Below are 16316 nucleotides of genomic sequence, written 5' to 3' on the forward strand. Positions count from 1 at the left end.
TTGAATAATTCTGCTGCACCTTAAAATATCCGTTTTAATTTTAACGCCTAAGTCAACATGAACTGCAGCTCTGGCCATCACCCACTTTTCCCTTCTGTTAGATCAAGGTTTAGGACCTGGTATGCAATACCAGTGGCCTGACAGAGCCCACAGCTTTATTTGACTTGTATATAGCCTGACGAGCCATTTTCTTTTTCTCTGTTGGTATGGAACTGTACTAACACAGACTCAGGTACAATCCTCCAAACAAGCCTGATCCATGTAGCTGAGAAAGGTTTCATTTTCTCTCCTGGGAGATGTTCCTAATGTTCACACAAACATCTGGCAGGATTTCACTCACAAAAACCCAAGACTATGTTTCTGTTTAAAAGCTTCAAACTGCATTTATTGTAAATTCATGGAAAAAAATAATGAAGAAACCACAGGTTGGTAAACTATTACATCTCAGTGTGAAGAAGTTGTCTAGTGATTTGCAATCAGATATCGAAAAGAATATCTAAAGAAGCAGCAATTTTTCAATAGAAATCTTATTAAATAAAAAAGAGAATTATTTCCATATTTACAGATTATAAGGCAAATGTATCCTTAAAGCATTGTTTAGTAGTTAGTGGGTTTATTTCTTTGAAAGGAAAAGGGAAACGGTTCAAATCTAAGAGGGTACTTTGGAAGCAGCTTGCTACAGAGTCTATTTTACCACTGGTGAACAGCCCAACAGCCTCCCCTTGACCACTGCCGTGCTCTGCTTCTTCTGTCATCCAGGCTTTCACCGAAGGGCTTCTGGTACCTCCACCTACAAAACAGGGAGTGGGGGAATCTCAATACATTTGATGTACAGTCTAGATGTCAAAATTCCTTCCTGAGTTGTAGGCATTCTCCCAAGATCCCTCTGCTAATCACCACCTCCCGTAGCAACCCTGAACCTAGGAAAGTACCTCGCTTTCTGTCACAATCTCAGTTAAATAGAAGTCAGTGTGCTGAGAAAAGCCTAATCAGAGGAAAACCTCCTCCCAAGTATTTTATGTTCACATTTCTAAGAATGTTTTTATTAAATATCTATGTACTAAAATTAATTGAGCTCGTGCTATATCTGAGCCACGATCAGTTACTGAAATATGATCTCTTACTTACCCGCCTTAATTGTTTTATGCTGCTTGCTCGAATTGCTTCCATAAGGTTGTCATGGAGAGACCTCTGTGGGGTGGAGGGTCGGGTGGAGGGTTGGGAGCCTTCTTCTGATCTTCTGTCTGAGACCGATTTTAGAGAATCTTTAATTTCTTTCAATATGCTGTTCTCATGTTTTTTGCTTTTTTTGCCTTTTTTCTTTTTCTGTCCATTCTGTAAGGCTTTTCTTGAGCTTTCTTGCTGCTTGATGACTTCAGCTATGTTCCTGGTTGGTGCCTTCTTCTCTGGAATAACTGGGGGAGGCAGAGGGGGAGGAGGGGGAGGAGGGGGTGGGGGTGGAGGTGGGGGTGCAGGAGCTGGTGGCTGACTTTTTGCTGGCGGTGCTTTCTTAGGGAGCTTTGGAGAGGACCAAGGTGAGCTCTTGGGTGACGTATAAGGTGAGGAACGAGGAGTCCCCTTCTGCAAGACTTTGGTCTTTGGGCTGATGGCTCCATCACAACCAGACTCTTGCTGCCGTTGCTCCTGCATACGCTTTTGCCTTTGTTTATCCATATTTCTTGTCAGAATACTTGTCATGCTCATTCTTGGGCCAGCAAGGTCAAAGTGGTATCCGAGCTTGACCAGAGTGGTGTTCTCTTTCAACAGTTTAACTATGTCCATTTCCACCTGGCTGCCCATGATATGCCTTTGGTTGTGGAACCGTAACTCTGTTAGAACCTTGTTATGCTGCAAAGCTCTCATGATGGCCAGCACTCCTTTGCCTGTGATAAAATTTGACTCAATATTCAGACTAGTTATATGCTGATTTACCTTTAACATACCAGCAATTGCTATTGCGACATTGTCATCAGCGTGTGTGTTAGCCAAGCTGAATGACTTGACTACAGTGTTGTCCCTCAGGGCTTGAGAAAACTGTATAAGCATCTGTGAAGTGATGTTTTCAATGTTATTTAGATTCACTTCTGTGGTGTCTGGGTCATTGCTCCGAACTTTTTCCAAAGCATCCTCAATAACAGTTGGGTTTCCACAGGGGTGGATGGCACTGCTTTTAAAGCTCAGATTGTCGGTGTCTTTCCCATCGTGGCCATTGAGCAAATTTTCACTGTCCTTCGCACTGTTACTCTTCTTGTGTCTCGTATGGTCAGAACTCCTGCCATCCTCACAATTCACAGGTGTTTCACCAGCTGCAGCATTTTGCTTTTCATCATCCTCATCATCACTGTCATCTTCATCTTCCTCCTCCTCTTCTTCTTCCTCTTCATCATCCTCTTCAGTATATGCCTCCTCAGACACTTCACTGTTGCTTTCTGTGAAATATTCTTCTTGAATGTCTTCTGAATTGTCATCTTCTTGCTCTGATTCCTGAACAGGAATGCAGGTGTGGGTGTTAAACACGATTGCAGTAACGTAGCTACTGCCTCTTTGCACAAAAACAATTATCTTGAAACTATAGAATTTAATGCTGATAGCTAAAAATAAATCCCCAGAAACAAAGACAATTAAGGGAACAGAAAAACTGTTTCGGCACCTTACACCTTTTTATCATTATTTCTTTCATTTTCTTTAGAAGACAAATGCTTATTGTAAATTGGATTAGCTTCCCTGATGTCAAAGATTTCTACCAAGACAAAACTTAATACAAGATATCATAACATGGATAAACTTCATACTCTTTGTTTGTTGGCATGTCTACAAGGGGCTATTAAATGGATCTGTATGGGTCCCTGCCAGCAGAAACACAAGACTGCAGTTCCAGAATGGACATGATATGTGAGCAACAAGTTTCTTTACTTCGTAAAGATTAGACAGCTGCGTCAATGCTCAGTCTCCCTTGTATACATTAGCACATCCAAAAAGGCTAAAGAATGCCATGACTTAGAATACAAACAGTGTCTGCATATGTAAACAGGCACAGAGATGTGGAAGATAATATAGTATTATGGGAGTCCTGCAGAAAGGACTCTGGATGCACTAAAGGTGTTATACACACTTAGGAGCAATTTGTGAAGAAAAGATTATAACACATTCCCACAGGTAATAAGTAATCATATCATTAAACACCAAATCTCTTCATGTTTGCCAACAGCCGAGACTCTGCTCCTGAACAGTTGACACAGGCCAGCTGCCATACTGTAACGGGTTATAACTCATTGCCTATGCAACGAGTGTTTTTCTAAACCCCGAGGTTATTTCAGTCTGTTTGATGGGCACCAAAATAGCAGCTTTGGATCCACTTCTCAAAGTTCTGCCAGGTGTCCTTAGCAGTTCTGGTGGCAGTAGACAATTCTCCACGTGCAGGAGCAGCAAAAGGTCTGTACCCCTCGAAAACCTCACTCTCCATTTGGAGAGCTCCAGAAGCATGGCAGCATTGTGCAGGCCACGTACATTCACATTCATATTTTAGTCTTTGTAAAATACTAACTGTGTACTTTGTGGAGACACAGTGATTCGGTTCTCTGCTCCTGGAAAACAGAATTGTTACTAACTTGGCAGCTTATTTTTAGAAAACCTGTGTAGCTTTAGGTTTTCTTAAGTATCTGGTTCTAAAAACGCAGTGAAAGGTTAAAATAATAGTAATTACAGATTGCATGGTACCATTTCACAGTCTTGAGCAGTTTGCTGTGTTGGGACACATGCAAAGGAGACAGAATTTGCAGTGTTCACACAAGCCTGACTCTAATGAAACAGGTAATCGAACTGGTCCAGCCTTCCACTGCTGAGAGTTCAGCACATGCAGGGTTTGCAGGATCCAGCTCCATCACCCTGTGCATGGAGGGCTTGTAGGGTCCGGCCCCTGCTTCTCCTGCAGAGTCTGTGAAAGAAGTCCCTTAACACAGAAAGGCGCTGTGCTGCATATAGAAACAGGGATGTGTTTATGCCAGGTTTATTATGGGACTGAGATTTGTATCTGCAGCTTCTGCGCATGTATGCAGCTTTTAAAAGCTGAAAACATCGGTTATCCAGGAAAGCATCTTGATTGCTCTGCTTTTATCTACCCAAGCATATACCCTACAGCCTTCAACACAGCTGCATATGAGCAGAAGCTTGTGCCTTTGAATGGACTGCTAATATGTTTTGATGACTCTAGATTAATATAAATAAATAGACAAACTTGATTTTTCTCAGAGGCACTTCTGAGGGTAAAGGCGGAATTTATTTTCCCATCAAATACATCGTTAGATGTCATATCTCCATACATCGTTAGGTGTCATATCTCATAGCCATCTGAATGATAATTGTGCAGTGGAGTACTCTGCAGATCTATAGAGGCATGCCCTGGTATTGTGGCACCATTTCAGTACAGGACTGCTGCCGGCAGCCTGCAGGGCTTCATCTTACCTCATGGTAGCAACTTGATGAAAAGTTAGGCCGGAGATAGTCAACACAGCGAGATAAATACCTCTGGAGGGCATGGCATTCACCCTAAAAGGCTATCTACAGGATGTGTGCCTTCTGAAGAGGCTGATGTCTTGCCACTAACTATAGAAATAGCACAAATAACTATCTTAAATAAGGTGCCTAACTTTCAGACAGTTGAGTGCAAAGAGATTGTTTTCAAGAAACACAGAAAACATTTTCTTACTGCCTTCATTTGTGCCTTCGATATCAGCAAGTGAACACTTTCCTATTTATGGACACTTTTAGAAATTTTCTTCTCAGATCTAAAAGAACAAAGGCTTTTGCAAGCACTGTAATGTTGAGTTATTAACACCTTGTTAATACTATACAGGCATGGGAAACCATTATATGACACAGAATGAGCCCTGTTCAGAAGGTTTTTGGAACCAACCAGGTTTCAGGTTCCAGGCTCATCTGGAAAAAAAAAACATTAATCTTGCCATTCCGTTCCTTAGTACTTGACAAACAGGGAGTGAAATCCACGTCTGCAAGCTGATACTAATGGTCTGATGACAGCTAGCACTTGGTGTGCTTGCCTACAAAGACACTACAACACCATTCACTAGCAGGAGCAAACACTTAACTGCAAAGAAATCTTGACTATTATTATTGCAAGCTAATTTTATCCAAGTGATTTTTCTCTAAGACGATATTTTATCTGATGCAGAAATGGCCTAATTAGATTTTCTTGCAAATGAACTGAGCTCCTGACAAGGCTGTTACAAGTTCAGGTTTGCTTTTTTTATCTTTTTCGTATTTTTTTTTTTTTATTTAAACATAGGAGAACATGTCCTCATAAGGCAGAACTTGGTATGGAGCAGTGCTTAAAAATCAAAAAAATTACCCTCACACCTAGGTCCTTGCTTTGCTTTGAAACTACATGGAGCTGTTGTGAAAACAAAAGCTAATTTTTGAAAGAGCTCAGTCTCACAGATTGTTTCTGCAAGGGCTCGGGGGATGCCAATATGGTCATTAGCTCACACAGAGTGCTCATCAGATGTTAGGACTGAGTCCTAGTTGTGCTGTTCATTTGTAGTTCAGGAGCCAGCATTTGCTAGGACAATTTTTATTCTTGTGGACAAACTGACGGACAAGCACTACAGGTTGTTTTGGGGGAACAGAGGCAAGTGGTTTGACTGGTCACCCTGCTCCAGGCCACTTTTTGAATAACTTACAGCCACCCTCTGACAATCACTGCCAGCAGCTCCTGAGCCAAGGATCCTCAGCAGCACCAAAGCAAGAAAATCCTGCTGGCCACAACACGGCTTCCTTCCAGCAAGCACAAAGCCTCTGGGATGCTTATTCAACTTCTGACATGCTATGTATTCAAAATCCTTTTCCTGATGTGCTTTCTAGGAGTCAATAATGACTGGTTTGGTTTGGTTTGGTTTGGTTTTGGTTTTAAAAAGCAGCATATTAGCTTTTAAACAAAATCAAAAGTTAACCAAAAGTCCATATCACTACCTGGCAATAACTTTTAACCTGTCCCTTAAAACTGTATCCCTGCCCAGTTTTTAACCATCAGCAAGAGTTTTTGCAGGATTTTCTTCTGCTCTCAGCTAAGTTTGTAATGTACTTCCAGAGAGGGTGCAAGAACTCTCTGAGCCAACACACAGTGCTTTAGCAGGCACAAACATATCTCTGACAAGGTTCTTATAAATGTTACAAGAGACAGAAAGAAAATAAAAACAGTGAGTGAGATCAGCCAGGGAAGAAGCCCTAACATTTCTAGGAAGCAGCGAACACCTCAAGGTCTTACCTTGTCGCATGCACCCAGCCTCTCTTTTTCCAAGAGTTTTCTGGTCTCCCTCTCCCAGTAGGCCATCAGCGCTTCCCTGCTGAAAGTCCCTGTGGGTGTTTTCTCTGTCAGACTCTTTTGCCGTTGTCCTACGGGAAGGTTACGGTCGGGCTCGATGTCCTCCAGCTCCCGCTCCAGCTCCTTCAGCTCCTCTTCAGTGAGAGAAGCGAGGAGCTCGTCTTCGTCAATGTCCTCATATTTGCTAAGCTCTCTTCTGTAGCCAAAGGTAGACATGGTCCCGTTTGGTCAGGCTGGTACAAAACTGAAAGGATCAGGCATTCACGAGGGCTGGATCAGGCACGCCGTGTCTCGTTTGGTCAGCAACTGTTTCCCTGAGTAGCTGAGGCACCCTTTTAAGAGTGATCACCGGGGGCTTACGACAATGCACGAAGGGATGAAAGCATGCTCTGTTTTAAGCATCAGACGTCAGCTAGACATCTGAACAGAAAGAATGTCCCACCGCTGGTGTTTGCAGGTCCCTGGAAGAGGGGATTACTGACACAGTGACCATTGCCTTATTTAGAGCAGCCTGCTCGCGGGAGGGCACCCGCCGGCGGGGGGGCGGCGGGGAGAAAACCACGCTGGCCTCGCCTGTTAACAACAGGAGGAAAGAGCCGTGAAAATTCACATAAACCCGAGCTGCCACAGGGGCTGGGAACAGAACAGCCTCACCATCGCTCGCCAGAGTCCCGTTGCCTTTCATGGTTTTCTGGCAAAACCGCGCCATCGTCGCAGCAAGGCGGCTGCAGGAGGCTGCAGGCGGTGAAGAAGGGGAGAAGGTCGTGGTGCCTGCACCTCGCCTTCGACACATCACCCAGCCGGCTTATCTGCCGACTCTCCTTGCTCAGGAGTGATAGGGAAGGATCGACACGTCTCTTTGCAGCTGGTGCCAGTTGCTGCTCCGGTGGAGGACTGCAGGCTGCTGCTGGGGTCGGTGGCATCTCATGGAGGTGTAGGGGCACAGCACGGCGCGGGCTTCGTTAATGCCCACAGACCCTAGCAGATGTGGCCTCTAGTGGGCATTTTAGTTTATGGCCGTCACTCGCTGGAGCTGATGGATGTGCAGCTGGAGAGCACCCTCAAATTCATATATATATTCACATGTGTGTATATCTATGGGTATTTTTTCCTGTATAGATATACGATAATGTATTTACACAAACACATAAATATATGGGAACAATGTACATATAAATATATGTACGTTATCACATCTTCTAGTAAGTACTATATTACTCTGACATTGTTTTTAGAGAGATGTATCTTCCAATGTAAGGAACCACAGAATGAAAGCTTAAACTTCATGCTTTTTTTTTTTTTTTTCTCTTTGCTAACTATAAATGATGGTAAACAAGCAAGGCTTTCAGAAACATCCAGGCCAGCAATATCTGCAAACCGGTGCCCTGAGAAAGAGACAAAGAGAGGAAGAGAGAAAGACAGAGAAGTTGATTTTGGTACAAGGAAGTAGATAAATGATAAATGTTAACATTATAAAATGATAAGCCACGGTGGTTTTATTTTTAGTTGGTAAAGTCCGTATTTAATGAAAATGTAAGTGAAAAAAAATTGACCTATGTACTTGTCCAGTATTGCCTCTTTTTGATTAGCATGGATTGGGAACTAGAACTGACGTATGGTGTTTAGCCAAATTGTTTATAAAGTTTTATTATTGTATATATTGCTTTAATGGCAATAGAGAGAGGAGTGAGCATGCTTTTCATGAACAAAGTTGGTAAATAAATTAGATATTTCCTTTCATCATTTTTCTATGTGAATTTTGTGCAGCTTAGCTCACTCAAGTGGGATGAAAGCAAGTCTTGGCTTTCCTAACACAGGAAAACACTCATAAATCAGATTAAAGAATACTGCACATTTGTAATCAAATTAAATAAAAATTTGCAGGTCATTTGTATTCGCCAATCCTTTCATAAAATAAAAAAGCAAAAACAAGCTGCAAAAACATCAGACACAACGAAATTTGTAAGCCTCAGACTTTTCCTATGTTGAGAGTCCATAATACAATGTACCGACATACAACCACTTGACCTGTCTATTTACCGTTTTCTGTGTAGAATTCTAATTTTCAAAACTCAAAGAAACTTCAAAAAGTGACATGTGTTGCTTACTTTTCAAAGAATACTCTGAAGGATAATTTATTCCAGCCCTTCACAGCAACATGAACGCTATCTTCAATGCTACTCCTTGCAGAGGCATGATAATACATTGGTACAGTGGTGATGTTTATCATAAGATAAGAATCTCAGTGATGTCTGTTCTAGCCAAGAAATAACAGAATTTAAAGATGTTACAAAACATGGGTAAGCTTTTCTATTGCAAATGTCTTCCCAGAAGTGAGGGGAGATTGGCAGAGTTACATGAGGTTACAAGAGATTTGGGTCCTTTCTTAAACCTGTACATGTCACTCAGGGTAATTTAGGACCCATTCTTTATAAGGAAATGGACAAGTGTAAACACCCATGAACACTCTCTCAAACAACAGTAATAAAAGTAATAAATCTGGCCAGTTGTACACACAAAAATGGTGCTAAAACTGTAAAGCCAAGCACTCACAGATCAGAAAATGCTGGCATTATGTTTGTCCTTGCCTGCTGATGAACGCAGAAACTCAGTGCTTAATTCCATAATTCTGTGATATAAAATTATATGCTTCAGTTCTGGGCCCATGAGTCCCCAGGACCCATACTGCCACGCAGAGTGCAGGAGAGATCATGCATATTTAAACAGCCCCTCAACATTTTGTCTTACCCTTGTTCTTCAGTATATCAAGATTACTAATGACTTTGTCTGTCTAAGAACGCTTTCAGAAGAGGTGGCAGTGTTATCTCAATTGAAAGGAGAAATAAAGAGACTTTAAGATTGAAAGTACTCCCCAATGTGCAGTGCTTGTGGTGACATGTTTAGGATTTGCTTTTTGGGAGTATTTGGCATTATGCAATACTTCAGCTTGTCAGTGCTCAGCTCCTGTGGACATCAACCATTGCTGAAGCTGCCCACCACTACAGTTCAGACCACAGGTTGTCACTCAAATTATTTAATTATGATTAAATTGATTTGCCCATCTTCTCAGAGGAACTCTGCTACAAAAATAGGAGTGATTTTGTTTTCCTAATATTACCATTCCTGCGTGAGACTTTTTGTTCTCTTCCCCCAGTTCCATTTCTCAGACATTATAAACACTCAGGTTTCTGGGAAAAACAAAAACAAAAACAAACAAAAAAACAACCACGAAACAACAACCAACAAGCAAAAATAGCAGCCTGGGCATCCTGTTGTACATCCCACGCTACGTGCTCAGTCACACAACTGTGACTCCGATATAAACCCTTCAGGAAGAAATGTTGTGCTAGCGAGGTGTGAGGTGGTTGACGCGAGAGGTTTCACAGTGAACTTCCTCATATCGCAGGCAGCATGAGAGCAGAGCATGGGCTACGTGTAGTCCACGTGCACAGGTCTGTAATGGCTGTGTTGACTGCTATCTAGGATGAATCCTCCAAAGTACTCTGCCAGCTACCAGCACAAAACCCAAAAACATGCCCCTTGATACCCTGCTGAAATTCTGTATGCAGGAAATAGCTGGTTTTGTTTTCACTTCTAGGCCATGAAAACTATTCACTCATTCAAAAAAAAATATTGAAATATTTGCTTCCTTCAGGACGGGGGCTAACATGAGAGAAGATAGGAGCTGAGAGAGTCCATTTTATTGGAGCAGGTCTCACTTTGCCATTTCAAACATCTAGGGTGCAGGTTTCAGGCTCTGAGTGGGACTGAGCCCACTCAGACAGGACTTTCAATCTTTCCTAGGCCAGGTGACTTATTTCCGAGGTTTTAAAAGACAAGACACTGCTAAGTGCTCATGTCTTTTTTTTCTTTCCAAGCAACTAAATATTTCAAGCAGCAGCCGAGGAAATGTTCTGCTTCTCACAGATTTCCACGCCTTGTTGGCCCAGTTGTTGAAACAAAGTGAGCAACATCTGACAGGCAGTAGGCATCCCCGACCGGGGCAAAACCCACGGCTTAAACTTCACTTGCAGTCTGCTGAGCGCAGGGCAAACGACAGGAAAGCAAAGTGAGTGTTGTACAACCTTGTCCTCAGGCATGGGACACGGCCTGTCCCCAGGACGCTGGCTATTTCAGTCACAGCTCCTGGGGACAGCCTGTCAGACAGATGCGTTGGCTTGTATCAAAACGCCGGCCCACGCTGCAGGAACGGGTCCAATTGCCATAGAGCACGTTAAAAACAATGCCGCCACAGCATGTCTGGGCTTTCCCTCTCCCTCCCATTGGGCATTCTCACCCTTCCCCACCTCTTTTGCACCCCCATTCCTCACCCAGCACCTTCCCTGACCCATACCCCTCATGCAGGCCCCGATGCTCCAGCCCCAAGCTCCTCACTGCTGTGGCCTTCCATGCCTCCTTTCCCTGACCTCTCCTTCCTGCCCCTCATCCCACATCCCCTGTCCTCCTCCCGGTGCTCCTTGCTGCCTGCCATCCCCCTCCTGCCTCACACTTTTTTACCCATCCTCCTCATATATAAATTTCTGTATGCTACTTCTGCAGGCCCAGGTTGAACGCAGAGTCCAAAAGAGACAAAGGATCAGCACTCTGGCATCTAGGCAGGACGGGCAGGCAGACTGATGGGACAAGCTGTAGCTCTTTCTCCCAAGAGACCAGCATTACTTTTAAAAATTGTGCACACCGTACCGTTCTTGAAAAGGATGTGTCATCACCTGCATTTAACACTGGTATCAGCCCAGCAAATGGGATAAAGCGTGCACTGAAGGCATTTGAAGGAACAATTTTTCAGCTGCTTTTCTCTGTGCCAGGTGAATCTGTTGTCCAGTCCAACTCTGCTGGTGTTGCTGTAAACGGGGAGTCACAAGTGAGAAAATCTTTTCCCTTCATCCCTGCTAGGGAAACAAAAAGTGGGATGAGTTTAACGATGACCGTGAACCAAAACCAGTCTTTGCTTGGGAATCAGACTTGACATCCTAAACCAATGACAGATCTTTCCCGCTGACCCTCTGCAGCACACTCCAGGCCACCGGGAGGGCAGATTCCAGGTCCAGATTGTAGCTTAACAGCTCAGACCCACCACAAACAGCGATCAGCTTTCACTCAAAAACATGTGCGTGTGGACTGCCTTATTGCTCAGATTAGTTTTGAAAACAGCATTCCCACCAGCTGCTGGGAAAGTAACCAGAAGTCTGGAGAATGCTATAAACCACCAAGCCATGGGGCAAACGCTAATCTAATGCATTTTGATGGCGGGGGTGTTTGGGTTGCCTTGCTTATCAAGCAGACAGAAGAATCACAGAAAAATGTCATAGTAATGTCAAAGAAAAAGTCCTAGTAAAGAAACGAATGGGTTCTGGTGGTGCTGGTGATGGGAAGTGTGCAAGGATGCATCTTGGAAGAGGAGTCAGGAGGTGAGCCTTGCTGCAGGAAACCGCTGGGGGGAAAAAAGCAACGGTGCAAATAAAAACATTTCTGGACTAACAAATTCCTTTAGCATTTGATTAAAAGAAGTCAGAAAAAAAGAAGTCTTGCGTCAGTACAATAAGTCACGTTCCATAATAGCATCATGAGAGGAACCTGCTTATCTCTGACAGTGCAAACTATTGTGCTATTCTGTAAGTGCTTCTCCACATCCCTACTGACGGTCCATTTCCTCAGTGCCAGTTTCTGCCACACCAAAAACATAAAGTGCTTTATACACAATGGTTGTCCCTATGCTCTTGCTTTCACATAGCTGCTCGTATCCCTCAGGAAGAATCTCAATGTGCTTTACAAACATTGCCAACAGATTTACGAACTATATATAGAAATCATTTCACTCACTACTGATGTACAGACACTAGGGTGACCACAGCAGCTGTTTGGAATTACAGAGCAATATTGCTCAATGGTTTTGGGCAGGAAGTAGAGGCCGCTGTATGGCAGAGAAAGTAGCAGAGGTACTCCTGAATGCAGACAGGCATAAAGTGGTTTTTACAAGAGCAGTTTGAATGGGACGCTGTTTAGGCATCTGTAGTCAGCCTGTTCTTTCCCAAAAAGCATGATAAAATATATAACATCTGCCACTGTACGCATTACATTATTCATGGTGGTATTTGCAAATATACCGTAAGTTGTATGTCTAGGTCAGAGTAGGTAGCTATCAAATTGTAAGTAATTATAAAAAGTGCGTGCACTTAATCCTTTGTTGAACGCCTCAGACAGTTCTCCTGTGTAGCTTAGCCAAACATACAGTTTGCCTTTCAGATAAAAAAAATGCTGTTTCTTTATACCCAGGGAGCAATACAGGTACTAAGTTCTGTAACTAGCATTTCCTTGATTTTAAATCAAGGTATTTTAACAGTGTGTGTTTATTAAGATTTTTATTTTTTATAAAAAAAAAAAAAGATCCTAGCAGTATAAACAAATGATGTAAATCATAAGGAATGAAATACAAGCAGCAGTACTAAGTAAATAAAGACAATAAAGTAGAGAATTTATGTCTATTTTGAAATAGCCCATATTAATGATGATGGGAGTCTGGGCACTGTATCTACCATGCACAAATTATGCAGGCAAAAGTAAATAGTTTTCTGTTAGACTTGATCAAATGTAAAGATTTCTACTGCAAATGTGAATTTTGAAAATGAAATTAAATACTTTGTACATGTCACCAGAGCTATGGTACCATATCAGTCTTAAGACTACTAACAACGTTTTTACAGCTTTTCAGGAGAATCATGAAACACGGGTTCCTCAGGGAATACTTCTCCTGATCTCAGTACCTCTTTTGCTGGTGTGAGTGACACTTAAGGGAGCACTCCAGAGAGAAAATGTTTCCCACAGCAATATATACTTTTAAATATTTATACAGTCATTAGGTGCACTTACCCGTGTACTTCTTTCTGATTTATCCAGCATTTGCCTTGGTAAAGGATCAGAATGGATTTCTTTGAAGACTGTTCCGTGCATTTGGAGATAGACAGTGTGCGTTTGATTCAAGGTCATTGTCTGTAGGTACAGAAAAGGACTCCAAAGGATAGACACCTTGGACAGCAAGGTTCCAGTTTTAATTGCTGCAGCCTAAACAATTTCCAGTGGAAAGGTCAGGGAGAGAACAAGCCAGAATAGAGCCAGTCAGGCTGAAATTCAATTTGGCTGGAATAATATTTCCTGATACCAACTTCTTGAGCAGACATCTATCAGTGCCAAGGCTCACAGGGGAAAAAAAAAAGGAGGGGGAGGAAGGCTTTAAATGGACTGACTCAGCAGGCAGCCTAGTGCCCTTGCTGAGTACAACAGAGAGGCAAAGCTGGCTACACAGAAGACAACAGATGAGGGCAAGACATTGTTCACCAGGCACATATTAAGGGGGTTGATGCAAAAGCTAATGGAGATGAGACCTGTTGTACTACAGAGATAAGCGCTCATCAATCTATGTCACTGTTCTCCATGCAAACCATAGCTAAATAATTGGCTACTTTAGAAGCCTTTTTCTGCCCCAAATAAAGGTCAGAAAAATTCCTTTACCTACCCAAAGGTAGACACAAAAGAGCACTGCTTTGTGACTGTGTTTTTCCGTATAAGACTCACATACTATCAGGAATAATCAGAGAAAAGGCAGCTGAGGAATGAAAAACCAGAGGCAGAACACTGGCTTCTGCAGTAAAGCAGTAAAATTGTCTCCCACTTGATACCCAGAGCAAGGATCTGCCATGCCAGCTTCCCAGATTAGATGGTAGCCAGTGCATGGAAGTTTTATGGAAGGCATACGTGATATTATGGGCCCTAAAGGGTATAACTGGTCATATAACTCATGGCTGTGGTTTGGTCCTTCACCAAACTATGAAAACACAGCTACAGAGTTCATCTCACTGATGCTGCAAAGGCTGACATAACCACAGTTGAATTCCTGGCTCCTTGGAGAGCTCATCAGTCTGGCGCAGCTGTTTGTGTCAGATTTTATGAGAAATAGAGACCAAATGATATCGCTGCTTTCAAACATTGTCCCCAAACTGATCAGAGTCCCTACCCCAGAGCATGCCTGAATCAAAGCCAGGGCATTTAATTACTTCTAGCCAATGTCGCCCATGGGTAGACATGCCATGGAATTGGGTTGCAGTGGAACACCTAATAAGTCACACCCAAATAGCAGAGAAAATGAAAACCCAGCATTACAAGGGTTCAATCAGAGTCCAAATGGGGAAAAAATGAGTAAATTTTTTTCCTAGCCATTTATTCTTACAGCTGGGGCTGCTGCCTTCACTTCTTTTCACACATTTCCTGCTCTCACCAGCATATACTCAACTCCACAAAAGTAATAATCAATGATCTGGCTGCAAAACATGGGAGTCAAAAGATTTGTGTTCAGTTCCTAGTCTTGCCATAAGCATGACCCAGAGTAAATAGCTTCCTTTCTCTATCCAACCTCTCTATCACCTCATATTCCACTTAAAACAAAGTTTTGCCCCTCACTCCTCCACTCAGTTCACAGGTGCCTTGAAGGCATTCCACATGCTTTCTTATGGTGTTATATTTCCTTTAGTATTCAGGAGGAAAAAGTCTTCAATAAATAAACATCTTCAACATTGAGGGAAAGAAAAGCTTTAAAGCAGAATTAGGCCACCTTCTGCAACAGGCTCTCAAATAACAAAAATGGCCCAGAGGTATTGCTTGAAAGATAAGCGTGATAAACCTTTTAGACTTACCCAATGATCTTTTAAGGACTAGTCCATGATATTTTAAACATTTCAGGCAATACTTTGCCCTAGAGCTGAATGCTTTGATGCCAGAGGCACTGTAACTATTGCTTGAGGCGTGTATAGAGGCCTAAATATAAACCTTGGCCCATGAACTAAAATTACTAATGGAATTTGGCTCTAGCCACAGAAAGGGTTTAAAATCTCCTGTCTAAAGCCCTATTTGATCATGTTTCCTTTGCTTGTAGCAGTATAATGTATCAGTTATGTGACTACCCAGGTCCTTATGTTGTGGTCACTCTATTCACTGAAATGACCACTATTCAAGACTTATTAAGCCCATCTTTCTGCTTAGGAATTCCCACATAGAAATACCAGTTTATAGGTTATGCAGCATACATGCATTTAGACTGGTATATCCAGGATGCATTGGTCTGTGGAGCCTTGGCTGCAGACAGCCATGTTGGTTTCACCGAGCGCTCGGCCCTCAGGCCACACATGGGGTCAGCAGTCAGCTGGGACGTCCTACTGCCAGGGCCTGGTGTCGACAGCACATACCTGGAAATTTTGCACAAATGACCAAATTCTTCCCTTCCACCCTGGTCAAAATTTCTGACAAAACGACAGAGGACATGTCTTGGAAAACCAGATGAGTACTTGCCCTAGTGAGAGCAGAAGCAACAACTAAGCCTTCTGCTCAAACCCTCTCCGTGTCCCAGACCAGTAATTTCTGCTTGTTCCATTTGCTCCTGTAAATATATTGTGAGGAAGGACAGACCCACAAATAACTGACAGAGCTGCCTTTGGAAATGGAATTTACATTTCTGACTGAGGTGTTAATGAGTTATATATGGCAATCACATGCAGCAGAGACAAAGTTCTAAAGAACATGGGAAGAAAGCATATGGAGCAGGGCAGAAGGATGCTTCAGCTGTCCATGTCCGTGTCCGTGTCCATGTCCATGTCCGTGTGTGTGTGAAAGAGAGAGAGGGAGAACCAGTGTCTCTCTTGAATTGCATGTTTATCTATGCTCTGAATTAGGCACTATGTAACATTGACATCCACCAACTGAAATCTTCTCTGAGTTTAGGCAGGATAGCAAAGGGAGTAAGTGCAATCCACTTTTAATAGAATAATATAAAGAATATTTAATTGGGTGTGTTTTATTCTCAGCATGCACAGAAACGTACTGCCAAGTGCATCACAGCATAACTAAGGGTCTTGCTGAGTCTGGCTGAGAAATGATCTGAAAAAGCTCTGTAGGAACCATGATTAAAGTTATG

General features: G+C 42.7%; 1 protein-coding gene across 1 annotated transcript; it reads right to left on the reverse strand.

Moving 5' to 3' along the window:
- Positions 1 to 763: 763 nt before the first annotated feature.
- Positions 764 to 6553, reverse strand: LMOD2 (leiomodin 2). The gene is made up of 3 exons (XM_035559394.1): positions 6281 to 6553; positions 1129 to 2475; positions 764 to 790 (listed from the first exon to the last, which is right to left on the reverse strand). The coding sequence occupies exons 1-3, from the start codon at positions 6551 to 6553 to the stop codon at positions 764 to 766; spliced, it is 1647 nt and encodes a 548-aa protein (XP_035415287.1).
- Between the last annotated feature and the right edge of the window lie 9763 nt (positions 6554 to 16316).

The sequence above is a fragment of the Cygnus atratus genome, chromosome 1, assembly GCF_013377495.2.
Source record: "Cygnus atratus isolate AKBS03 ecotype Queensland, Australia chromosome 1, CAtr_DNAZoo_HiC_assembly, whole genome shotgun sequence".
Classification (NCBI taxonomy): Eukaryota; Metazoa; Chordata; class Aves; order Anseriformes; family Anatidae; genus Cygnus; species Cygnus atratus.

Bases quoted from the DNA above. Each gene is read 5' to 3' on its own strand.
- LMOD2 (XM_035559394.1), bottom strand. From the start codon at position 6,553: ATGTCTACCTTTGGCTACAGAAGAGAGCTTAGCAAATATGAGGACATT. The intron at 2,476-6,280 runs GTAAGACCTTGA...CAGGAATCAGAG, and splicing joins GGCTGGGTGCATGCGACAAG to CAAGAAGATGACAATTCAGA. The intron at 791-1,128 runs GTAAGTAAGAGA...CCTGTTTTGTAG, and splicing joins GCATAAAACAATTAAGGCGG to GTGGAGGTACCAGAAGCCCT.